The sequence below is a fragment of the Cryptotermes secundus genome, unplaced genomic scaffold (genome assembly GCF_002891405.2).
Source record: "Cryptotermes secundus unplaced genomic scaffold, Csec_1.0 scaffold181, whole genome shotgun sequence".
Lineage (NCBI taxonomy): Eukaryota > Metazoa > Arthropoda > Insecta > Blattodea > Kalotermitidae > Cryptotermes > Cryptotermes secundus.
This window is the reverse complement of record NW_019723906.1, coordinates 4,439,499-4,467,250: the sequence shown is the minus strand read 5'-3', so window position 1 is coordinate 4,467,250 and position 27,752 is coordinate 4,439,499. Positions and strand designations below refer to the sequence as shown.

Genomic DNA, 27,752 nt, shown 5'->3' with positions numbered 1-27,752 from the left:
CTCTAAAATAACAATTCTCTAAATATGTTTCAGCACTTCTATCGTTCTATTCCAGCTGAAACGTCTGCGTGTTGTCACTAATGAGGCCCAATTCCACTATGACCACTCAATTAATGCCGTTCTTGCAATTATGGTACGATTTACTGCATAATGTTCTTTGTTTACTGGATTAGCAGTAAATCCAAAATTATTAAAACACCAGCTTCCCATAATAATTTTAAGGGTGAACTTATAATTTGTGCCTTTTCCATAGTTAATGGGGTGAGGATTACGATCTTTTAGGATGTGACGCCGTATGGTACGATAGAAGTTCACCGACGTTTCAGAGGACGAACTACCTCCATCTTCAGGTCGAAAAGTAAGCAGAGATCACTGGTTGTTGCTGCCGGTTGCTTGGCTTACTTTTCATCCCTGAAAATGGAAATGATACGTTCCTCCGAAACGTCTGCGAATTTCTTATTATACGACATTACAACCCAGAGGACCGTATTCTTAAAAGTGTAACGATTGACGATGAATAAGACCGGAGTTCATCGCATATTTATAGGTGCTATGAATGCATTCTCTTGAAAGAACGGAAGAAAACCACGGAACCCTATTAGACTAGGTTATATTCTAAGATTGAAATCTTATATTATTAAAATGTCGCCTTGATCCTTCCCATCAATGTGGCAAGTGCAGGAGAAAACTCCTTTGACACTAATAGCACCGCAGGTTTCCCAGAGATTATATTTATTGATTTCTTATGGTTCTCGGAATTATCAGCGAATATTTCCCTATACAACATTATCCAGATGATTTCTGTTAAGAAATATGAAGTTTCTGTAGGTGAGGTAGGAGCTGAATATATAGTATATACGAGTATATTGCTTATATGCACTTGGTGATACGTGGAAAAATATCTAATAATTTCTTGTTAACTTAGCTATTGCAGGGTTGCATACATGTAAGTGGTTTCTATATACATGTACTTTCTGCTTGAACTTTATGAATGTTAGTTAGTTATAAATAATTTGCCCTCATTTACAACTGATTAGTAACACGCATTGAGCTCAACCTACTAGCATGTGATTATACGTAACTACATTTTTCCTAATGTTAAAGTCTAAAAAATATTTACAAAAGAGAGTCAGTAAATAGACAGAAATTGAAGTAAAACAGCTGTAATGGACGTAATAGGTTTTCTATGTGGATCGCTACGTAGCAGTCCAGGTAGCAGATGCACATGCGTATATTTAGATGCTAGTTTCAGTAGTCAAAATGGCGACCGTGCTTGAGGACTGCCGAAAAGCAGCCTTCTGTTGTGCGTTTCTTGTGTGCAAGAGGAGACATAATGAAATATTTCTCGTTTATGCTGGGTAGTGTTCGTCGCGTAAAGCGGTTCTGGCTTGGTGGTAAACATTTCGCTGATGGCGAAGAGGTTGAAATGGAGGTGCGGCAATGACTGAGACAGCAGTCAAAATACTTCTATGCTACGGGTTTCAGCGCACTGGTAAAGCAATGGGACAAGTGTGTCAATGTTGGTGGAGGATATGTCGAGAAACAGATGTTTCCTCCAGGTGCGAATATCACATGTTTTACGTTTTATGTACATTTATGACCTACTTACGGACTCTCCTTCGTAATTCTTAAAAACCTTGACATAATCAGTGTCATTCTAACAACTGTCGTGGTCAAAAAACAACATTATATTTTTTATGGGTTGTTCAAATGAAACCGAGGCACGCGGTAGAGTGCTTGGTTAAGGAACTATGCTACAATGCGAATGGCCACGGGTTCGATTCTCTATGAAGTCATTGGATTTTTCAAGTGACGTAATACTTCTAGCCGTGCTGTGGCTCCGGGATCGATTCAACCTCTAACAGAATTGAAAACCGGAATCTTCCTGATGATAAATTGCGGCTGATGAGTAAGGCGACAACCTCACCGCCATCTGTGAGCCGATTGTCTAGATAATGTGATAGCCTCGACATCTCACAGCCCTATTGAACTACACGGCCTGTTACAGGGATAACTTTAACTTTGTTTGCCTCTTGTTCAAAAGAAACCCGTTCATAACTCTGCTAGCGAACATGCACGAGCATTCGACTTCGAACTCTCGCGTTACAGCAATAGGAGATTTTGTGACAGTTGAATGTGCAGAATCCTCCCAGACCGGAGCATCAGGTTGTCATCCCGTTCCGTCAGCGGAAACGTTTCACTCGGAACGTCCCTCATAAAAGCAGACAGGCTGCTAAACATTTTTGGGCAACCCTGTTACAAAGCAATATGTGCAGTCAGCCCCTGGACAAGATTCAAAGGCTTTTGACATGGCTACATCTGACGGTAGGACCCGAAGACTTCGCTTTAGAGAAGAGGAACTCAGAACTCTGTACCCAAAAGCTCTCTAAACTTTACCAATACTTCTCTCCCCCTCGCTTCCTCTCCCTCTATTCCACCTTCCTCATTTCGTATAGCTTGGACTGTCCGTTGTCTCGATACTGCACTTTAACACAGACTTCATCCTGTCCCTTCGCCGCCCTCTGAAAGTTTACAAGTTGCCTGAAGACTAATAGTCCGGCACATTGCATGAAATTGCATTTCAAAAGAGCAGGGTCATTATTTCACATTGTCTGAAGTTTACATTCAGGATTATTTGCGCCTTTGCTACATGGTGACTTGATGTGACATTCCGTGCCCCCTCCGAACAATATAAATGGATCAATTTCAAGCATTTCTCTTGTCAGGGATATTCTTTACGATGAAATGAATTATTACAAAAAAAAAATAGGGTCTCTGTCAGCCATCCATTAAAGTTGTGAATAAAATACTTCTGGTCAAAAATCTAAAGTAGAAATAAATAAAAAGCCACTCTTTAGACTATGCTTAAAACATCAAGGCATACAGAGAAACTTGAGACGATGCGACAGCTTCATACTGCGACCGCTTTACTCCAAGCATAAAGAACGACCTGATGTCGAAAGGATATGAAGCTCGACTATGATGGGAACCCGTTTAGATATTTCGAGGATAAAACCCACGATCGTAGCCGGACGAGAAAAGCTATCGCCTCTTATGTGTTATTTTGTACACTGGTCTAAATAACGTGTAAATCCCCAATATATTCCATCTGGTTTAGCTCTAGCCAATATACATTATTATTGTATTCTTTCCTATGATGCATTTTAATATCATCCTTCCACCTATATTCAGGTATTTAAAGGTGCCCTCTTTCCATGTTATATTTTGAAGCTATGCTTTTTAAGGATGCCCAATCGACTGAATATTTGATAGCCTATTGAAAGGTGACATTGTCGCTGTGCTTAAATATATAGCATCATTCAAACTCAATAGGAATGGAGGTATAACCTTACGTATTCTATCGCCGACCATAAAAGGAGCCAGTATTTTTATACAACATTTTGGGAACTCTAAGTTTAGATGGATCAGAAATCAAATATTTGGATATAATCTAATTCACAGACTAACAGTAACGCCATGATACCCTGTCCTTCTTGAGAAGCTAGTCTTATTTCACACGGTCACAATAGTCCCAAATTTTATGGAACCCGAAATTTCATCACCGCCTTCATGATAAACCATCACTGTTCCCTATTCTGAGCGGATCGAATCCGGCCCTTATCCCATGTCAATTTTTTAAGATTAATTTTAATATTATCCTTCCGTCTATGTCTAAATATCCGAAGTGATCTATTTTTTTTTCAGATTTTTCAAATAATTTTTGTGTGGTTTTCTCATCTCTCCCACTCGTGCTACATGTCCTCGTATCCTAGTAATCCTTGATATATTTAATTTATGTCACGTGATAGAGTGAGTATAGACGGGTTTTGGATTGATGACTCGATTTATTGCACACTTTGATACAGCGCGTGACATTTTACAGTTCACTATTACACACTAGTGTTCACAGTCGCGCCTTCACTGCCGTTGCTTGGTAGCAGCTTTCAACTGCGGAACTTGCGCCTCCTCTGTATTCCCGAACTGCCCCGGCCTCAGCTACCAGCTTCTAACAGCAAAACTTCGCAATGAATGAACCCCAGCAGTACTCTAACTGCAACTGCTAACTTGTCCTGGTTATAACACCTCGGCACGGACTGCGAAGAAAACGTCTCCTCCATCATTGCTGTTCTCTCGTTGCCGTGGAAACATACATGTTTGAGGGGCCGTTACTTGGCAGTGGCTGTTATATAGTTGCTTATTTCGCGGTCCCTGCCTAGCAACGACTCTACATGCCACAGTATGATTTGTTTAATGATAACTTCGACACTTCAGGGGCCGGCATTCGGAACAGCGACTGGCTACAAGTTGGACGACCAAGGAGTCGGAGTTTGAGTCCCGGCACAGGAAAGGTTTCCTTTTCTCCATGTCCTCCAGACCGGCTCTGGGGTCCACCCAGCCTCCTATCCAATGGGTAATGGCGGCTCCTTCCTGGAGGGTAAAGCGGCCAGGGCGAAAAACTGACCACTACATCCAACTAGTGTCGATGTCAAGAAACAGTGGATCTATACATCCACTCCTCCAAAACTCCTCAAGGCCTAGTGCTTAATTATTAAGCACAGGGAAACTTTTACTTTACTTCCGTCACCAAAAAATATAAATAGTCAGATGATAGGATTGTTAGTAGGTAACAGGACAGTATGTGGATAGAATCATTCGTCACGTAATGTGAGGTACTGTGGTGAAATTTACTTGGAGGAACTGAGGTAAAACCACGAAGACATTCTGGCAAATCGGCGTACCGAACCCGGAACCTCCGGAATAAAAATACAGGAACGTTGCCGCTTGACTGGACCATCTCGGACTCAGCGTGAAGCTGTTTCTTGCAGTAGATGGAAGTGTTGTCTCGCGCGAGAGATCTGGGTAGCAGGCAATCTGAGTAACCTGTTCTTGTTTCCAGTAAGCCTGTTGTGATGACCGAAGATCGTGTGGTTGGCAAAGTGTCTGTGGCCCTCTGTGGTGTGTGCTGCCGGCCCATCTGCGATCGCTACATCATGAGAGTGGTGGATGTGTCCTACCACGAGCGCTGCCTGCAGTGCTGCATATGTGGAGCGCGCCTCGCCCACACGTGCTTCACCCGCGACTCCAAACTCTACTGCCGTCTCGACTACGACAGGTGAATAAGCTCCAGTTGTCACTCAACACAGTTATTTGGTGCTTGAATATTACCCATCGTCCTTTTTTTTAAAAAACAATTTTTCGAAGATTGAATTCGGTCCCTGTCCTCAGGAAAATCATAGTCATTTGGGCTCAAATGATAGAGCTAGTCTCTATCTCAGGACACCAGGGCCCACGCAAGAGAGTATGTATATAGCAAACACAGCATAAATCATCAGCTGGAGTTAACGCAAATATTAAAAGAACTCCACAAATATAGCGAGGTCGAATCCTTGTAAGGTCAAGAATGTTCTCTTCTCCACGTCGTCCAGATCAGCTCTGGGGTCCACTCCAACTTCCTATCCAATGGGTGCTATCCCCCGGTGCTCATTCCCCGGGAATAAAGCGGCCGGGACGTGAATCTGACCACTCACCTCCAACTGGTACCGAGGTCAAGACAATATGGATCTATACATCCACTCCCCTTTATGCCTTCATGTCGCAGTGCTTAATTGGTTAAGCCTAATCATGAGGCCTTACACACATGGTCACGCATAATTTAGCGGCCAGAGTACTGTTAAAATAGAAGCCAACACAAAGTATATGTCGTACCAATTTGAAAACACAATTCTCACATATAATCTACAGTGGACGGAGTTGTAGTTTTTTCTTTTGCGTCTGCTGTGATAATGGCAGTCCAGATAGGACAGACATCTCAGCTGGGCTGACTGGTTGGATAAACTATCAGAGACATGTGGGTGGATTCGTTGTATTTCCTGTAGGTGTTGTTCGGTTCATTGTGCAAGACAGTCCTGTCTTTGCAACATATTTTGTGGTCTTATTCTTATTTATGTTTGGATTAATCTTGATTTTTCTAGCTGATCTTGTTCACAGTAACTCAATAATTTTGTAATAATAATTATTATTATTTTTACTTTAATGCAAATGTGTTTTATCCTGTGGCAGTAGTACTACAATAAGGCATAACACTCAAACAAAACACAGCACACAAAACTACACAAACAATAACGGACACACTACACACAAAGAATACAATATAAATACAGTTACAACGACAATTATGTAAATTAATATTAATCTGATTCAATAGTAACTATTACAAGGTTTCAGTCAAACGCACATAAAGTGCCAATGTTCACGTCGCCACCTGACGCCCGGTGCCATATTTAGATTATTTTCACAGATTCATTTGAACCCATTATCTCACAACCCACAACGTTTCTGAAACTGACTGAATTCCCATCTTACGTTGAAGAGGTCAGAAGAGACATTCTCACTATACTGAGACTCTGCTACCGCTACTCTCACACAGCGACATCAAATCTGAGGGAATCTCTTCATGTATTTCCCTTATGAAAAAAACAGTAATCGTTCCGGAATTCTGTGAGTTTTGTATTAATAAAATGAATGCCGTGGACACAGAAGAAATGAGTTGTTTGAACCGTTGTGTCAAGTCGTGGTTAAATAAACAACGAGTCTTCTCGGGCGATCCGTTTTTTTAGTGTGGTATTCGACGTTTCGAGGAATATGTCTCCATCAACTGTTCAAATGCTGTGGCGACTTAAGTCCACATCGTCACACCTGATCTCCTTACAGAGCAGCAGTGTAAGGCTCATCAAATATCGTCAAATAATTTTATTTAATTCATACTGAGAGCTCGAGGAACATGGAAGTCGGTTCGTTAACTGGCAGGTTACCTGGTCAGTAGTGAGTTGGGTTATTCACTTACAAGATCCAAATCCTGCCTGAGAAACAAAATACAGGAACATTTGATACATGTCCGCATTAGTGATTAGTGACACTACATATGTGAGAAAACATGCCCACAATTTTGCTAAGCTGATTCTAACATAGTCTTGCATAATGCGGTTAAGATATCCGTCAAGTTTTTAGTGCTTCTCGTTCACTAATGATAAAGCCTTTAAGAATGCTATCTAAGATGCTACTTGCGCTAGTCACATTCTCATACTCCCAAGAGATTTATGATATCTTACTATCAGATAAGTACATTATGTAAAACGTTTGGGACTGAAAACAAAATACTTGGGCATGAAGGAATTTAAGGGGAAAATTAAGGCTATACCTTGACCATATTTATGACTTGGATATGGTTTCGTTAATATTTTCATTGGGGTCGAATTGAGATAAAGTGAACTAGAAATGTATTTCAGGTAAAGAAACAAGTAGTATACACAATTTTTTGGATAGAAACCTCTTAAAAGACAACAAATTCAGAAAAGCAACCTAGAAGTTGGAGAAAATAGTGGAATAATTTTCAGAGAAACATTGTGTTTAGACCTAAATAAACTGAAGGTACTGAGTAAAACCACGAAACATCTTAGTCAGGATACTCTAATGGTAATAAATAGAAAATAAACAGAAACTAATGAGAGGGTATAAGTAATTAGATAGTATCTGCATTAAAGTGTTAGAGACGAGTTTAAAAGAAAATTTTAAAAGGAATAAAATGGAAATCAAAGGCAAACATTCCGTAGGAAGAACTACATTAAAATGTTATGACCAGATAAAGGAAGTAAAATAGATAAAAATTAATATTGTAGGATTTCCGGTTCTTAAATATTATTTGAGATATTTACCTAAGTTTAGAAGAAAGTACTGCTTCTGTTTCAGGGTGTAAGGAATATATCAAAGATTATAGAAGAAATAGTTATGAAATGATTACAATGTGGAATAATTCTGCCATTTGTGAATACTATAAATGTACTACCATCTTGGCAGATGAATTCAGTAGATTTAGAACCTCGTTATCCGCAGTTTAAACTCCATAATACTTCGAAACGTCATAAGAATTCATGGGTGATGCAGGGATCTTTTCCAAAGGGGGAGTAAATTTTTGCAGGGGAGCAGTCTGAACACTTACTTATGGGCTTATGTTTAAGCAATTTATTACTAACTTAACTAACAAAATTTTAAATTTTAATATATCAAGACAGCCGATGTAGGTGTGAAAACTTTGGATTTTGTATCCATTTGTGTATTGTCAGCATTGCATGTATATATATTTTAACACTCAGAACGCCTATTGTAATAGTGGCTTCCAAACAGTATCGATGTCCATCTGAAGATGGTCTCTAAGGACCGAAACATGTAAGGGGATGAAGGATTGAGATAGGAAGTATCTTTACCAGTCACACTGGACGGAACTGCTTTATCTTTTTAGAATATTTATTACTATTTTACTGAATGCCCAAAGTATTGAGAATGGAAGAATACTACATTTCTTTTAGGATGATTATTATTATTGTTTATTATTATTATTATTTGGTATACTTCCTCTGCCGATCACAGTGGCCGCGCGGTCTAAGGCATGAATTGTCTTAGCCGCTGAAACACTGGGATCGTGGGTTCGAATCCCGCTCGAGGCATGAATGTCTGTATGCGTTTATTCTGTGTTTATATTGTCCTGTGTGCAGGTAGCGGCCTTGAGACGAGCTGATCCCCTGTCCAAATAGCACCGAATGTGTAAAAGATCAAGAAAAACGGCCAAGGTAGATAGATACTTCCTCTAATTTTGTTCTTTTAATCCGGAGGAGAAGAAATCAAATGCCTGGTTTGCCCTCCCTCTAGACGACGTCCACGTACACATCTACCAGATTACACGTAACACACCTCAGCAGAGAGTAAGAGATTTGTAATGGTGTTACTGTATTCAGCTCATAATATTTGCCATCCTAAGGCTCGGTGTCAATCTTACTCGTCTCTTGCTGATGTTAGTAAACTTCGCTTAATGCTGTCGCGTGTTTCCCAGGTAACGCGACAAGAAACGATGGGTCTCGAAATAGACGAATGTGTTTGTTGGACTATTATTTTGTTACACTCGCAGTTACAACCACTGGCACTTATATCGCCTTCAGACATTTCCTGTTCAGTGGCTCGGCTCTTGCATCTCTAATCTCGCTGAAGTGTCTTGGCCCTTCTTTTATCCCTTGTCGGATTTGGACTGACTTCTGCTCTAGTTAAAGCTGGACTGTCTTCTGCTTTCGTCGAAGCTGGACTGTCTTCTGTTCTCGTCGAAGCTGAACTGACTTCTGCTCTCATCGAAGCTGGACTGTATTCTGCTCTCGTCGAAGCTGGACTGTCTTCTGCTCTCGTCGAAGCTGGAGTGTTTTCTGCTCTCGTCGAAGCTGGAGTGTTTTCTGCTCTCGTCGAGCTGGACTGTCTTCTGCTCTCGTCGAAGCTGGACTATCTTCTCATGATTCGCATTCGTCATTCTTTCCATCATGCTCTTTAGATTCTCTAGGTCGGCTTTCCTTTCCGCCTCCCTTTCCTCTCTGTCGGCCTTCCTTTCCGCCGCCCTTTTCTCTCTGTCGGCCTTCCTTTCCGCCGCCCTTTCCTTTCTGTCGGCCTTCCTTTCCGCCTCCCTTTCATCTCGGTTGGCCTGCCTTTCCGCCTCCTTTTCATCTCGGTCGGCCTTCCTATCTGCCATTTTGGCCAGCATTTGTTCTTGGCCGTCAAACAGATATTCTATCATCTGTTGCATCTTCATAACGCGTCATATAGGTACACGAGTCAATCGTAAGTCCAATAATTCGTCCTAATTCGCCCACTTCTGGCACCAAATTGTCTCGTGTTTCCTAGGTAACGCGACAATATTAACATTTTGTTACGTAGGACCTGATCTTGGAGATGCAAGAATTTAGAAGCACGAACATTTTGGAAATCCGTGATTTAAGCTGTGTGACGTAGACTTGGAAATGAGCTTATAAACCTTCCTCTTACGTTGTTTCAGCAATGCATTTCGTATTCCTTAACCTTCTGTTGCATTGCAAATGTTCCCTTTACGGCACGTCTCTCCAAGATCTGCGTTTATTTATTTAAGGTCCTCATTAATGGGCCCCTTCCCTTCTTCTGTTTATCGTTTCTCATGCCTTTTACATGAGGAGCGCTAGTCCCGTCTTTAGGAACTAACGCGACAACTTTAGTTCTGCTGTAGGTCGTGAAAGTGAATAAAATGCAGGCTTCAAAACTATTAATTTTATTACGGGCTGGAAAAGAAAGTAGAGGGTGAGGAAGGGTTCTAATGGATAATAGATGGATATAAATACCACTGCCGCCGTTGTGTCTGGAATATATTAATACATTATTTTCCGTGTCATTTGAGTGCCAGACCACACGTGTATGCGCGCGCACACACAAGAGTCCATGCATTGTACTCGCTCCCGAACATATATATAGTAGTCAGGACACAAAGGGACCCTGAATAGTGGATACGTGTTGCGGTGTGGGGGTACAAAGTTCGAGCCCCCATCCCCTTCTCTGCACTACTTTCCATGATCAGCCTTTCCCAAAAACCCAACCCACTATTCCGTACCTTTTAAACATCACAGCCGCTGTATGCAACACTGCGACGTACACACACACACACACACAAAAAAGGTCAGACTAGATCGAGTCCCTTTATGGACATCATGCGTGTGTAGCTGGAGGGGATATGTTGGACCACCCCTCTTATTTCTCCTACTCCATTTTTTGCAGTAATGTCACAGGTGCCGACTTTCAGTAGTCTGCAACATATTGTACGTCGGTGCCTTGGCAGTAGCAAGTCACTGGAGGACAATATGCTCCTGAGGGATGGTTGACAGTATACGTGATGAGGGGGGACGGGGGTGGTTACAGAAAACGCGTGCCGTGGTTTATTTTATTGAAGAGGGAGAGCATGTTCTTTTTTTTTTTGGCCAAAAGGGGTNTAAAAGAAAACGCGTGCCGGTGTTTATTTTATTGAAAGGGGAGAGCATGTTCTTTTTTTTTTTTTGGCCAAAAGGGGTGGCTGATGAAAATGGGGGGGGGTAAATATAGGCCTGCATGTACATTCTTCTCTTTGATGTGTTGATCTCCACGTAACTACACTGGTGGACTCTATGTATAATTTTTATATTGCTTGTCCAACGTAAGCTTTTGAGAGGCAGGTTCACGTATGGGATGCAGTTAAATTGAGCTTTGTAATTATATGCTTCTCATAAAACAAAAATTCTGCTTTCCAGCTCAGAAATGTTCCATAGTAATTCAAGAATGTACCTTCATAAGGAACAGAGCGATAATTTTTAGTAACAGAACGGACATGCATTGCCTTTCTTTCTACTAAAATATTCCAAGCTTCCAAGAAATTTTATTATCAGGTTTATCGGAATTTTTATACCCTATGTTAGCACTCACCTTTTGTGAAATTATTAGTTATGAGCAACTTCGACTAACAGAAAACCAATTCGCCGTTCAATGGGAACAAATGAAGATAAGCAATACGAGCCAGGCCCTTAGATATATCATGGGATTCTCTCATAAACTGCATGAGATCCCTATAACAAAATGAGAAATTCTGGGAAGAACTAGTCTCCTACTTTACTTAGTTACATATTGTTTTATAATGCACGGAGCTTGTAGAAAACATCTCAAGAAAATTTCTTCTGTTGTCTCGTTTATATTCGTTGACGCAGAAAGTGTTTAACGAGCCGTTGCCTAACAACTGGTTTAGAGGAGACACACAGACAACTGGGTGATCTTATAAGTTCCTTTTTATTTCCTCGAAATAAGGAAATTAGGCTAACAATGATTCTTATATGAAGAGCACACTTCGCTTCCACTTTTTCATAACCAAGTAACTGATTCTTGGAATAGAGCCGTTTTTCCAACGCTAAAGGAGCTCAGCTGAAGATGACCTAGATGTCGGAATATTTATGGTGAATTAATCATTCATTGGCTAATTATATTGTCACGTGTATTGTGTTTGCGTGACTGATAATAATGGGGTCTGTATTAGATGGATAGATTTGTTGGACACTCACAAGTCTAACTACAAATAATTATAACACTCGAAATATTGCTCTATAACACATAAAGTCAGCATCTGCTTGGTAGTCGTTGCTTGGTAACGAATCTTATCTCCTTGACACTTCAACAATTTAACTGCCTTACGAAAGACTTTCTGACTACTTTGAACGTCTGTCTCACAAATAAATTCTTGAAATCAAAATCAAAGTCACATTGCGACTGAGAACAGTCAGTCAGTAAGTCTTGGTGTCGAGCCCCATGTGGGGCTCATAACCAGATACTTATTACTATTTGGCACTTACGGTCTTGTTTTTGTGGGACTTATTGAAATGTTCGCTACTAAGCAACTGAAGTTCTATTGTTGACTGCCTTGGGAATATGTTTACCCAGCAGCGGGGGTTTCTGCCTCCATAGCTTACTGCTTTGAGCAAATCCGTCACATTAGGTTGCATTTGATGGTTATACACGTATATTGATTAGGTACTGGAATTCATTTCACAAAATTATTACAGTTGTACGTACTTCCATAGTTAAATCGGCTGGAAACGTACTAGTAGTTGTAGCAAATTAATTACTGTACACTTATTAAAGTGACTTTGTAATAATCGGGAAAATAATGTTTAAAAGTTACTTACTTACTTACTTACTTACTTACTCATGGAACTGAGCCCTTCTCGTGGAGCCGCAAATTCTGCAGCTACTCAAGAATTTCCCAGCATTTTATGGAACCCGAAGGTTCATTACCATGTTCACAAGAGCCATCCACTGGTCCCTATCCAGAGCCAGATCAATCCAATCCGTACCATCCCATCCTATCTCTCTAAGATCCATTTTAATATTGTCCACTAACCTACGCCTTGGTCTTCCCAGTGGTCTCTTTCCTTCCGGATTTCCCACCAATATCATATATGCATTCTTCTTCTCCCCCATTCGTGCTATATTGATTAAACTCAGTGCAAAATATTTTCAAATCCAGTAGAGGCAGTGAATAAATAGTAAGGCGTTTTTTATTTATAAAAAAATGTAATATGAAAACACGTACTCGGGATTCTTAATATGACTTATTATACTATTCTGTCGTTATAAGGGAATATAGTAACGGAAAGATATGACGCTAAAACATAAGAATTCAGTATTTATCTTCGACGAAAATATTGCTGATTTAGGAGTATAAGGATAAATCCAGCCAGCCTCCAACCGATTCCACTGCTCCTGTAGAGGTCACCAGACTTGAAACAAGTTGAGTCGCCTACAAAAGGACGGGTCAGGGGCCGAGGCAGATATTGAAATTCAAACTGCGTCTCCTCAAGGAGGGGAGGATTTCAACCATTTCGTATTGATCAAACCCAGACAGCATAAGTAAAGGTTATAGAGGAAACCAAGCGTCTGAAAACTTTATCAGAAGAGATTTTGGAAGCTTCAATTCAAGATCCCTTCTCTCTGTCCCTCTTCGCCAGTGTCCATCTATCTCTCGTTTTATGTTTGTTCCCCGTTGCCCTGGCTGCAAGGAACAATGTTTACCCACGAGCCGGCCAGACGAGGCAGCTTACAGATTCCGGTCGGGCTCACGAACCGAGCTCTAGGGAGACTGGAGTGTTTACACAAGGTTCCAATATTGCACGGGCCGTAGAAAGCAGAGACAATTAGAAAGAAAGAGAGAAAGAGAAAGATAAGAGGAAAAGAACGTGTAAGGGAAGGGCAGAGATTACTTAAAAGTACATTGGCTAGGACGAAGAGTAAGTGCAGAGAACATACTCGTAAAGAGAGTGAAAAATAATGTAAGAATACAAAATAAGAGTATATAGAAAAGAGAATAAATGAAAGACGCTGGACATAATTATTTGTCTGCAGGAAATATATTAAAATTAAAAATGATCGTATTTAAGAAAAAAATATATCTGATTTAGTGGTCTTCTCTTTACGAAATACTGAAAACAAAATCAAAACACATAAGAGAAAAAGACAAGAAAGACAAGACGAAAAGACATAGGCCTACAAGAATAAGACACAGACTGATAAAAGGGCACTGTCCAAGAAGAACGGCCAATGTGGAGACTTTAATGAGAAAATAATATACGAGTACCAAAGAACATAAAAGGAAAGATAAAATCTTCATAGGCCCTATATGAGAGAGCGTGAAAGAGTGCGGGAAAGTTGAAGACAGAGTACTAGCTTTTAGATTACAACACCATGTAGAACGGTAAATGTCCACCGACGTTTCTGAGGAAGGTATCGTATCTATCTTCAGGGCCGCAGAGTCAGCCAATCAACACGTTCCTCCGGATCACCACTTGACTTCCACCGTGACCCAGAGGATTATACTCGTCGTAGTCAGCGCTGCTGTAACCTCAGATACAACACAGAACAGATGCAAAGTTAGTTTCTTATATGTAGGTGAAATTTGTGTGAGTCTGTGTATCCTCTCTATTCATGTACTGAGTAGATCAGGTAAAGATAATCTGAAAGATATAGAGACAGAAGGAACTAGTCCAGAAAATTTAAATTTTTATTTTCCCTGAGCCGAAGTTTTTCTTCGAAGTTGTTTTATTCATAAAGAATACATCGAAATATCTAGTTTTAAATAACCTACATTCTCACGGGATTTGAAGTTCTCAATAGCGTTGACTATAAGTAGTATTTTCTGGAATCTAAAACCGTGTAATCTGGTACAATTGTGCTGACGTTTCGGAGGAACATGCTGCGTCAATTTTCAAGATCTAAGACTAGCCAAGTGAAGAAGTATTAAGCAAAATCACTCCCCCGAAAATAATAGTCTTCATAACCATCTCCGTGACATCATATGTCGACTCTTTTGCTTGAGTAGCTGAGAAAACACGCGAAACTTAAGCAGTAATGTCGAGAGTGTCAAAATTTGGTAAGGTCTTAGTCGTACTCCGTATCCAATCACGTTTGAGGAAACTGGTATCATGTAGGTCCAGTGAGGGTACTGAACGCCCGTGTGAAATCATCGACTGATAGAACCAAACAAATTAAACGTTTCTTATCAGCGCACTGAGCTCAGCCATGTTTAACTTGGACAGATCCTGTCGCGACAAACGTACTGTAAATATAGGCACAAGCTTTTTATTACACACGACTTATTGATAAACCATTCCCTTTTCTGCCTTTTTCCAACGATATTGAATTGCAGCTCTGATAATGCTTGTGTATACCAAGCACTAGATGAAAGCCACAATAATTAAAATAGTCAGATGGCCGTATTATTTCCTCACTGAATAAATATAGACCTGGGGACTCATATGATTTGCTTAATGACAAAGCCTGGCGTCTGTGGTACAATTTTTGTTTGGAATAGGTTTTCAGCTTCTTGGTTTATTTAACGGAGCTATGTCAGCTGCACGCTTTAAAATCCCTTCATTACTAAATTATTTGTAATTAATTTAAAATGTCGGTTTTGTGTCTACTGCTGCTGGGTTTCGAAAGTACTTGAAGGATGCATGTCTTGTTAGATTTTACTTTACAGCAGATGTGGTTATGAAGAGTTACATTTTCCGGACTGCCTGCCTCATGCCGGTTTCTTTCTTGGCTCACTCATTGAACTTGAAGATGTTGCAGATGCGTTCCTCCGAAGCGTCAGTTCACCACACTGTGTTATATATCATAAAAACCTATTCGATACATATATTAATGCTTTTGGAAGACGTTTTAAAAAGATTGTGTTTGTAGTCTTCATCTAAATTTTGAGAATTAAAAAAGTTATTTGATATAAATTATAATAAATGTTTAATGGTACCAATAGTACACGCCGGCTACTAAAGTCTTACTGAACAGTAAAAATAGCCGGAAGGTCGCAAGTGCGAGTTCCAATGATGCGGTTTTTTTCAATTGACCTAATCTACCCAGCCGCACTATGGCCCTGGGGTCGTCTCAGCCTCTAACAGAAATGAGTACCAGGAATCTCCCTTGGGGGGTTAAGAGCGGCCGGAGCGTAAAGCTGACAATCTCACCGCCATCTGTGAGTGTCTAGAGAAAATGTGGGAGCCTTGATGTCTCACAACCCTATGGGCCTTCACGGCCTGTTACAGGGATAGCTTGAGATTGAACAGTAAACCCGAAGCGTATATCATACCAAATATCTCAACGGCACGGCCATATTAGAAGTTGTTGACTTCTTATAGCTTAACAATGAATACTTAAATATTTTGTGATATAACGCCGTGTAGGCCGGTGAAAGTCAACCGACGTTTCGCAGGAACAAATGCCTGCATCTTCAGAATCTAAGAGGTAGCTAAGCAAGAAACAAATGGGAGCAGACCTGTTGAATTGCACTTTTCCTTTCAGGTGTTCTGAATAACTTTTTTCGTTTCCTTCCAATTTCCTCTTAATACATCAAGATCCTTATATTAGACATTACACGACGGATATGAAAGCACTAGAAAAATAACTTAGCGTAAAACTATGTTAACTTCAACAAATATATCGTCCATTCGGTGACCCTTCACTGAAATCACAAAAATTAATCGAAGGAATATCTTAATTACTGCACACAGCAGAGAACTTCCTCAAAAGGTTATCAAATATCTTAGCTCATACTTTATTTCCACTTCATCCATAATTAATATCCATTCTCTTCGACACGTTAAACTCCCCGATCAATAACCTACCCGTAAACAAAATGTTATCTCCATAATCGATAAAAGATATCAACAGTTTTTAAAGAGCTTCAGTCTTTTTCGTTGCGTCACGGAAGAATCAAATCGGCGGTCACTACTTCTCCCCTTCAGGCACGGGAATCACCACCGTAGCTACGATACCACTATGTTATCAGCAGGGTGCACATGAAGCCAACAAGGGAAACGGTTTATCCCCACTATATTCAACAGCCGCCAAAATGCCTTGTAACGCTCTGATTGATTGGTACTCTGTCATCACAGAGCAGAACTCTACAAGGTGTCGAATGAATGCAACTGCTGCATTTTGGCAATTGATTTCCTGCCATAAATATTAGCTTCTAATGCGTCACTTTTAGTCCATGATGTACATGATGTAATACAGCTCCTTAGACATTATTTGGGTATGAGATTATGCCTATAACTTTTTCGGAACTGTCTTTCTTGTGATAGAACATGAGAGAATAAGAAATGCCCACTTGGGATGGTTAGACAAAAGTAGTTATTGTAACTGTCCTGTTGCTAGATTAAATGTCCTGAAATTGTGATACTTCTTTATCACGTGTCTTTCACGCGCACACACAGCCCAGTCAAGTTCTGCACTCACGAAACGTAACTATGAAATATTAATATTCTTTATAGATTTCCGGTTCTCAGAGCGGTTATATTAATAGTTCCATCTTCTGGGATATAATAGAGTTTAGTCAGTTAAATGTCAACTTATATTGTTAAGTAACATATCACAATCTTCAGGATCGATGACTAAGTCAAGCAAGAAACCTGCATGAAACGCCGGTTTGTTTTCCCCAGACTACACAGCGTTATATCCCAGAAGACTATGCTCACACCGAGTATGGCCCAATCCCAAGTTTATATACCCCTGATTTTCCAGAATGTATGTGAAGAAGTGCCTGGGATGTTCGGAGCGCATCGGCCCCTCGGAGTACGTGATGAGAGCTCTGGACAGCGTGTTCCATGTCACGTGCTTTGTATGTGTGGTGTGCGGGGTTCGACTCACGAAGGGGAGCGAGTTTGTCATCAAACAGGGTCAGCTGTTTTGCCTCCCGGACTACGAGAAGGAAGTGGAAATGCTGCAGGGGTACGCCCAAGGTAGCCACCTTGCATGCTCCTAGTTAGTGAGGTAATGCGCATTTCCTGCTAGGTGAGTAACTGTCGTGAACCCAGATTCGGAACCATTCGGCTGACCTGTGGATAGATTTGCTATATAAAAGGTAGGTCAAAACATGGGATAAATTTAATCCTTCTCAGGTTAAATTGAATTCTTCAACCGTGGCAGAAATAATTAAAGTCAATTCTAAACTGGATTGGAACAACTCATCTAACCTTCGTTAGTAAATGAAAGATAATGATTAATCTGATATCAGTTTTGAGGGCGCAACTTCTTGTCCTACTCAATTGTGTGGTATGTTGTCACTTTTTTATAAATGTTACTTCAGCAATATGTTGCAACCTTATAAAATCATCATCGGGTAGATATTTCGAAGTAATTCCTGCACTGTATTGTTTTTGTACTTCACTTCTCCAGCACCTGGTTAAAATTAGTTCCCATTATTTTTAGTCTAGTTTAAATTAGTTGCAACTTAAAATATATTAAACGGACTGTACTATTTTACAGTCTTACACAGATCTTATTTTAGTTAGCGCTTTACTGAACCTCATACAGGGTGATCCACTGTTATTGTGACTTGAGATCATTCGGTTATCAATGCTGACGCGCCTCTAAACCCACGCGTACGCGCACACACACATAACACAGTGCACACTCTTGGCAAGAGATATGTCAGCGTAAGGAAATGAAGCTTAAAATATTAAGAAAAGTGATTACAGGCATCAGAAATTAAATTAATGAAAGTAAATGCAACTTACATACTATTGATTCATAAACGGAATTAAATTTTTTTAGAAAAATTAGGAATTTATAAATAAAAGAGCGAACTAGTAAGGAGACAGGGAAAAGGCAGAATACCAAATTAGGTTATAGCCCAGAAGCCTAGAGTGAAGAGAAGTTTAGGAAGTTCAGTGCAGAGACGGCATACAGCCGTAACGAGGAATAATGTGTAATATCTGACAGGATGAAGATAACAATGGTAATAACCACGCTTTTACTAAGCTTTTCTCATGTACCCTGAACTTCGCCACTAAATTTCAATAAAGGGGATTGTTACTTGATATCAAGCATTCAACAACTTTTGGAAACTGTCAATATAAAAAGGCTCCTTTCCTTTCCTCGTCGTAATAGCTTAAAATTATGTTCATATACTATTTTTGTACAGCACTGTACATTTATTATTCTTCAAATTTATACAGAATTATATCATGAATTCTACACTCCTGTCACGTTAATTTTCTGTCTACATTTCCTGCTCGAATAACGAAATATCAAGTAGTTACTATAGGATTCTGACGATGGTGTATAACACAGAGGTGTTGGGTTTTCGGACTGTATCCATCGTCCTGGTTTTTTTAAGATAACTAAGAAAAACACGACGTTTTGGAAACTGGATCTGGACCCAGTGATTGAGGGACCCAACAAAATAGGTGTTTTTCCCTCATCTGAGGACTGAAACAGCTCCAGTTTCCGAAACATCGTGTTTTTCTTAGTTATCTAAAAAACAGGACAATGGATAAAGTCCGAAAACCCAATATCTCTAAAGGAAACATCAGTTTAAACAAATATCCTAAGATTCATTAAGTCTGATACGGTTCATACTTCAACTAGTACAAAAAGCATGATACTATGTACATGAATTTCTGACAATTAAAAACGAAAGAACATCATCAGGACTGTATGTAGACCTGCGGAAACTCTGAATTACAGAAGAGTTATTTCCGCTAGATCTGACACTACGGTAAGTAAAACTCAAAATTACAGTTTTCTTAAAATCCGTAGATTCNAATAATAATAATAATAATAATAATAATATTGTCAAATATCTTCATTTGTTGTAAGCATGAACATTACCTAACATAACTAGAAAGAAATAATCTTTGTTAACGTAGATATTTAACGAATTTTTTAAAATCCCTTTTTAAAATTAATGTTCAAAGAAAATATGGAAGTTTTTTGTTTATAAGAAATATATTATTTTAAACTGTCCAGAAAACATGTAATTTGTTGCACGCTTCCAATAATTAAAATTATTTGAGTGTCTTGAATAGTTCCAAATAAAATTACGTGGTGAAAGTAGGAACAATATTAATAAAGTAATAGACGTGTATAATTCGAGAGTTAATGTAAGTGGCGGTCAGTTCGTTTTCATCCTGCCTCGCCGAACAAAATCCTAGGTGCTCATGCACCGGACACCAAGAGAGATATATACAATTAGTTCACATGTTGACTTGAACATACCGCACTGGAGCAACACCTGATAACGAACTGGTATACGTAACATATGAAATGTCCTAATATTGAAGTTCATAACAAACTCCAGGGAAAAGAGTCTCTCAGCAGCTGATAGTCGCTCAGCTAATCAAGAAGTCCTCAGCATTTTGGGCTACCTCAATGCTCAATACTGCGTTCTCAAGAAGCTGCAGGCCAATCACATCCTGAGCCAGACGAATTCAGTGCAGATTCCCATATCCAATTTTTAGGACGAATTACAATTCCTCAAATCCACGCCTCACTTTCCCAAACGGTTTCTTATATTCATGTTCTTCGGACTAAAATTTTGGATATATTTCTCATTTCTCCGGTGCATGCGTAAGAAAACAGATCGGTGGAAATAGTGTGTGTGTGTGTGTATATATATATATATATATATTATATACGTGTGGTACCGAACAGGTTGGTCTAGCGGTAACGTTCTAGACTTCTACATGGGAGGTTCTCCTTTCGAATCACTTCCGGAACACCTGCAGTTTGGCTGAGTTTTTTGTTGTTGTTGTTTTTCAAAGTCTCTGTAGGAAACGCTGGGAGAGTACTTTGATTGAGCCACGACCGCTTCCTTCCACATCCCTTTAAATTCATCAGTGATCCTACCTTCCGGCGATATATGGTCTCAACTTGGATAGAGTCGCACAGCAAGCCAAAGAAGAAGAAAATTAATGTAGGTTTACCCCAACAGGTTTGACAGAAATATTCGATATCATGTATGTTCCACAATTTCGGTTTTTAGAGTAATTCATTATGCCGTAAGTCTAGTGGCCGATCTCAGTGGCCGCGCAGTGGCATGAAATGTCTTCACCCTCTCGAACACTGGGATCATGAGTTTGAACCCCACTCGAAACATGGATATCTGTCCTCGTTTATTCTGTGTTTGTGTTGTTCTGTGTGTAGGTAGTGGCTTTGCGAAGGCCTGATCCCCCGTCCAAGGAGTCCTACCGATTTTGTACATGACTAAGAAACTGAAAAATAATGCCAGAGCCCAAGCTGGGTTGTAGAGCCGTTAGTAATAGTAATGAGGAGATTCATAACTTATACTCTTCGCCAAGTATAATTAGAATGGTGAAGTAAAGGAGGAGGAGATGGGAAGGCATGTATCACGAACAGGGAAAAGATGAATGCATGTTGCATATGGGTGGGAAAGCCAGAAAGAAAGGGACTTCTAGGAAGTCCAAGACACAGGTAAATAAATTGTAAAAGAAGGTGGAGATATCCCTGTATCAGGCCATGGAGGCCCATAGGGTTGTGAGACGTTGAGGGTCCCACATTATCTGGACAAGCGGCTCACAGATGGCGCTAAGTTTGTCAGCCTAACGCACCGGCCGCCCTTTTCCCCCCAGGAAGAACTTTGGTACTCATTTCTGTTAGGGACTGAGCCGACCCCAGAGCCATAGTGCGGCTGCAAGGATTAGGTTAATTGATAAAATGCACTTCATCGAACCCACGACCGTTCCAGCTTGTAGCATAGTACCTCAACCAACTAAGCTACCGCGTGCCCCCCCCCTCAAGACGTAGGTGGGTGGATAATACTAAAATGGATCTTAGGGAGATAGGATTGGGTGGTAAGGTCTGAATTGATGTCGCTCAGAATAAGACCAGTCAATGCCTTTTGTGAACACGGTAATAAACCTTAGGGTTCCATAAAGTGCTGGGAAGTTCTTGAGAAGCTGCACAATTGACGGCTGCTCAAAAAGGGCTCAGCTCCGTGAAGTTTGTTTGTCAGCAGCAGCAGCAACAGCAACAGCAGTAGTAGTAGTAGTAGTAGTAGTAGTAGTAGTAGTAGCAGTATAGTAAGCCTAATGACTCTAATTAAAGTAATTTATCATCAATGAGTTTAATGATCATGTTGTTTCTCTTCATTGTTGTAGGCGAATATTCGTGTGACGATCTGGTGCCGGCCGCCAGAGCGCAGGACGGTCGTCGAGGTCCAAAACGCCCACGAACCATCCTGACCACACAACAACGTCGTGCCTTCAAGGCCTCCTTCGAGATAAGCCCGAAACCTTGTCGCAAAGTGAGAGAAGCCTTGGCCAAGGAGACTGGCCTGAGCGTACGAATCGTCCAGGTAAACTTGTGATATTTGGTTCGCCACTTGCCGCGCCTGGTATCGAACCCTGTAAAATTAAGCGCCTACATCAGCGTACAACATTCTACAACTTACTGCAAGAGAAAAAATGCATTCTAATTAAGTGGGTTATTACCTTTCTTTTTAAATTCGCTTAGTGGGGGGTGGAGTCCAACTGGGTCCACTCGGCACGGCGGCCACTGATTGGCCTATTGTACTTGTCCCGGGTGATTATGATGATGGAGAATTTGGTGGAATGAAGATTGGCAGGGGAAACCGAAGTACTCGGAGAAAACCCACCCCAGTACCACTTTGTCCACCACAAATCCCAATTGACCAGACCCGGGATCGAACCCGGGCCGCCGTGGTGGGAAGCCAGCGACTAACCGCTTGAGCTATGGCGCGGCCAGGGGTATTACCTTAGAGAGAACGTGAATCTCGTAACCTACAAACTAACTATGGGACCTGAACTTAATCCATTAAAAACTGAGTCAGTGTCAGAGTCAGAGTTACTTGGCGCTAAGCTCGTTGAGACTCACCACCAGAGATTTCTTTTTTCTCCACTGAACACTTGTGGTTATAGTCCTTATGTACTATCTTCTTTGATAAGAAGATGGGGTTTCCTTATTAATAAGCTTCGCCTTTGTCAATTGTACGAGTATGTATCGTATATATAGCATATTATTGAAAATTTTTCCTTTGTGCATTACATGAAAGTCCTCTGTCAGTCCAGGCTTTGCAAAGCAGATTGTGTCTATCTTACACATCTCATGCTGCAGCGGAAGCTCAGTCACTTGAGCTTCTTCTAAATAATGCATAAAATTCAGTCCCTACCTCACAGGAAACGCATTATATTCCCATGACAAAGATCAACCAGTTAATGAGGTTTAAGGAAAGAATCGCTGTGTATTTTGACAGCAATATAAAACACACAAATAGAGTCTGTGGGTAAAATGCAGAGATTTTATGTGTTAACGTAGGTGGTAGATATAGTAATAAATTCAGGACCCCACGGCTAAGAGATACAAAATAAGTAGCGTTACGTTGCATAAAATAAATTTGAATCTTTCTTATAATTTTTTCCAGATTCTTAAGCTTCAGTTGAAGGCCTAAGTAATTCTTAATTATGCTAGCATCATTTACGAATATAAATTTAGTAAGGACCCTACTCGAACGTACAATGTCACATTTACACGAGGTCATTGCTATAATAAGCGCAATGGAGAACTGTAGATACACTTATTATCTAATCTAATGTCGACAAAGGACTTCTATCAACGACACTGTCAATTAATTTGAAGTAATTAACATATGTTATGGATTATTTGGTGCTGGATTAGCTCTGCCGGTATAGCGACTACGCTATAGACTGGACGACCGAAAATCAGGGTTGAATTCCCGGCTGGAGGAAGAGATATTTTCTTCTTTATAAAGAACAGACCGGCTCTGGGACCCACTCAACCTCCTACGAAATTGGAAAGGGGGTTTGTTTCCCCGTGTTAAAGCGGCAGGGGCGTGTAGCTGACCACTCACCTACATCTTATGACGCAGTTAAGAATGTTGGAGCTATACTTTCACTTCAGCACAGATTTTCATGCCGTAATGTTTAATTACACCGACTGAACTATCAGCAAGTTATGTAGAAACCGGAGAAGAATCTAACTTGAACAAATTTTCTAGAAATTATGGTCGCACTCCATTTTCTTGGGCGTAATGCAGAGTTTGATTTCCATTTGATAACTTCCGAGTCTTGCGTCTCTTAGTCTGAGTGATTTTGATGTGTCATTAGAATTTGTATAAAGACACTTAGCACACGGTTCGTTCTACAACTGACGTTTGTCAGAATCAGTTGATGGACAGGACTATTTGCCAGGTACACAAGGAAATCTGGGCACTAGAAATTAGCTCAAAACGCGATTTAAACCATATCCAGTCCCCTCAACACATGATAGAAACATAACGTTTCAACACGCATCGACAAATGAATGGAACAAAGCAAATAAAGCTAGAAGGGAGATCTGTTGAATTAGGGTAACACAAACTTTACATCCCCGCGGTCAATAAACTAGGATATAGATGTCCTCCTAATAAACACAACTACATGATCCGGCCGGACCTTCATCAGTGTGATAAACCTATGCAAGAGTGCACTACAAAGACCAACCAAGCCGATCCGTCATCATCATGATCATGATCATCATCGCAACAACCAATTCGACAAATTCAGCAGGTTTTAGTGGGATCTATTGGAGCGCAACACTGAATAGACCAAAACTGTGCCGGAGGGATTGGGGGGTGAGGTTTGCGAACCAGAGAACCAAGTTGGATGTTTACCTAATTTGATTGCGCGCAGTTGGTGAGTCAAACATGTTTTGCAGCTTGTATACACAGCATACATACAAACAAACACCCACATCCACGTCGAACCTACATGGCTTGTTTTCCTGCATACTGCATAGGACACGGAGTAACTAATTTCCAAACGATAAACATAGAATTACATATCCCCGTCAACATATACTCAGCAGCCGCAGTGCACAGTCTGCTTAGAAACTGCGGTAGTGCAAGTGAAGGATTACCTTGTGATACATTAAACTTTCAAGGTATTTACTTCAGCCCTACATGTCAGAGGTTCTTGAACTGGGAGTTAATAACTGCATCCCTGGCCAAACATTAGTAGTAGTCTATAATCGGAAAGTATTTCAGGATCACCAAGAATTCTAAAGTAATATTCTTATATACCAAATAATAAAAGCTAAAAACTATAGTATATTATAGAATTCAGGTCTGGGAATCCTTAACTGACGTTCAATTGTATTGTGCCACCTTAACTTCACAGGTTCATTTATTTTATTTTTTATGTAACGGCAATTTCGGTATCAAAATTATATCGTCGAATGGGAGGATAACAGACAAATGATGAATTGGAAAGGATTTGCCTTCGTGCCTAATCTAGGTACTAACACGTCATTCTTCTGATTGGACTGAGAAAAACCATGAATATTCCCCATTCAGGATTTCCGATGTTCCTTCCGAGATTTGAAATAAGCACTTGCCGCAAAACAATAACATAGTCCGTGGTTTTAGTCCGCAAGCGAACTATATCGACCGAGAGACCACCGCTTGTTGGCGAAGTTAGTACCAACACATGGTGTCACATGGTCAGTGCAACGGATCCCCACGGCCGTTAATCTCAATTTCCTAGACCGGAGCCGCTATTTCCTTGAAATAGCTCCTCAGTTAGCCTCACGTGGCTGAGTGAACCCCGTTTCAGAGACGCTACTTCTCAGAAAATCAGGTAGCGCCGGGAATCAAACCCAGACCTTTGGATTTGTAGCCAGGAACTCTGACCACTAGACCGCATGGCATATTTTAAGAACCATTCTACATATTGGTCTTTGATTGTATTGATATACAGCACTTCTATTGCACGACTCTCTTATGCATAATTACAATTTATTATTTTTATTTCACAATTTATTTAACATCTTAAATATTTTTACTCTACCTCTCTCATTCTGTATTATGGACTCTACTTCGATTATGTCAACAGAGAATATTAATTTCCGATATATTACATATAAACAGCAAGAATCCGCCATGTGGAAGCGAAACGTGCCTTTTAATGTCACTACATGAGTGTACTTTTTTATTATTTTATTTAATGTTCACGTGTTGGCCTATATACCTTTTTCCGTCCCCACTAATATTGTTTGATTCTGACGACAACAGATAATAAGATAATTCGATATTATTCAACAGCTGTACTATATAAATACATATGTACATTATAAAGAATTTCCAAGCTATCCAGACATTTATTTTTTTAACTATGAAAACCCCTCTTGAAGAGAATATTATAGAGGAAATATTAGTATAAAAAAATAAGTCTGTGTATTTTGAATAAATGTATAATAATGAACAGGATATTCCTATGACCTATAAAATAAACCCTCTATAAGGCAGAGCTTTAAGGTTAAATAATGCAGAAAAATTGCCCCACATTTTCATTTATGGAGTTTAATTGATCCTCAAAACAAAGTGATTATTTCTCTATACCTCATTAACCGAATGATCTTTCTATGGATATGCAAAGCGTTAATTTTGGAGGTAAGAACTTATTTCTAAAATATTATATAAATGAACTTAACCTTATAAATAGTTATAGGACACTTCTTGTAGGTGTTCATATCCTAGACAGGACAAAATCTACAGAGTGAGTCATAATAACATTTTATGAAGTACATAAAAATATTTTCATTTTAATCCAGCAACGACATTTATACTAAATTACTAAACTTCGTAGAATAGCAACAACTCTTAAGCGGTGCTGCTATTTAGAGGATTTTTAGGTACAAATCCTACCTTCAAATACTGCCATCTTCTGTTCCTATGCATAACTATTTTCTAACACGCATACTGACAGAATAATTAGAGGATAGAAAATCTTAATCTGATACATATAAGCTATGATTATAGCCTATTACTTCTAGAAACTGAAAATTATATTTGGTACATAATTCAACGTGTCAAATTATGTTTCCTGTCTTTGTGTGTGTAGTGGCAGAAAGCAATATGCTTGTAGGCACAACTGAAATAACAAGCATTAATAAACATCTAGGCTACTTTTTCACGATCGGTTGTAGAGCGGTTTTTTTTTTGTGACACGTTATATTGAACCCTTGGTTTACATGGATCTGTTTCCACACAACCACACTGCTGACAATGGTTCGATAAAATGAGTTACAAAATTGGAGAGCCACTAATATTCGTGGGAAAGAAATCTTAGGTTTTGGACTTTTCGACCCTTCCAAATATTATTCGCAGAAATATTTAGTAAGAAATCAGACATCGTCAAGATTATATGCAATGAACTGAAGAAGGCAGATAATTAGGGACTTTATCCCCAAGAGTGAGCCACCAGTACCCTTTGGACAGGAGAATGGGTGGGTCCCTGGGCTGGTCTCTAAGTTGTGCAAAGTAAAATATATTTGTCCCTGCCTGGAATCAAACACTGATTCCTCAATCGTCTATCCTGTAGCCTAGTAGCTAGACCGACTAAATATTCCCGACTCTGTACTTACAGTTGAAAACAAAGAAATACACGAGCAGAATTCGACCTTAAGAATATTTTCCCACGAGTCCAGCAAGAGAGTGCGCGCCAGAAATAGATTTTCGATGCTAAAAGTTTGTAATATCAAGACGTGACGTTAACGATACAAGAGTGACAGACAGGTTGATGTAGGTGTAACGTTCCAGGCTTATACTCGGGAGCTCCTCTGTTGGAATCTCGTCAGGGAAAGAGGATGTTTTGCCTGATGATTTTTGTGTCCATAGACTCTCCTGGAAAGTGCTGGGATTGTATCTCATTTAGGCTACGCCCGTTTCCTTCATTATTACGTCCACTTCATCAACCTTCGATCATAACATCCGACGCCTTACAGCTTCGATACTGAAAGCGTGTTTAGATAGCCCACTGAAGTATTACGCGATACGTAGGACGCCAAGCATGTGCTGTTTGAAAGTGAGGCCTGTGATTTATCTCCGGAACTCCTTTTAGTGAGCCGGGCTAGCGAAGTCGGTATAGTGACTGCCTACGGACTGGAAGACCGAGAGGTCGGAGTTCGAGGCCCTGTAAAATTAAAAAAGTAGAGCTATCCCTGTACCAGGCCCTAAAGGCCCATAGGGTTGTGAGACGATGAGGGTCCCACATTATCTAGACAATGGGCTGAAAGATGGAGGTAAGGTTGTC

The 27,752-nt window shown here is 40.1% G+C and overlaps 1 protein-coding gene across 1 annotated transcript in view; it reads left to right on the top strand.

The window, feature by feature from the left end:
- LOC111862034 (LIM homeobox transcription factor 1-beta) overlaps positions 1-27,752 on the top strand; it is a 75,525-nt gene that overhangs the window by 24,530 nt on the left and 23,243 nt on the right. Inside the window, exons 2-4 of the mRNA XM_023847091.2 lie at positions 4,898-5,113; positions 17,425-17,642; positions 21,804-22,000. Coding sequence (XP_023702859.1) covers positions 4,911-5,113; positions 17,425-17,642; positions 21,804-22,000 — 618 coding nt within the window. The 5' untranslated portion in view covers positions 4,898-4,910. The remainder of the gene's footprint in view (positions 1-4,897; positions 5,114-17,424; positions 17,643-21,803; positions 22,001-27,752) is intronic.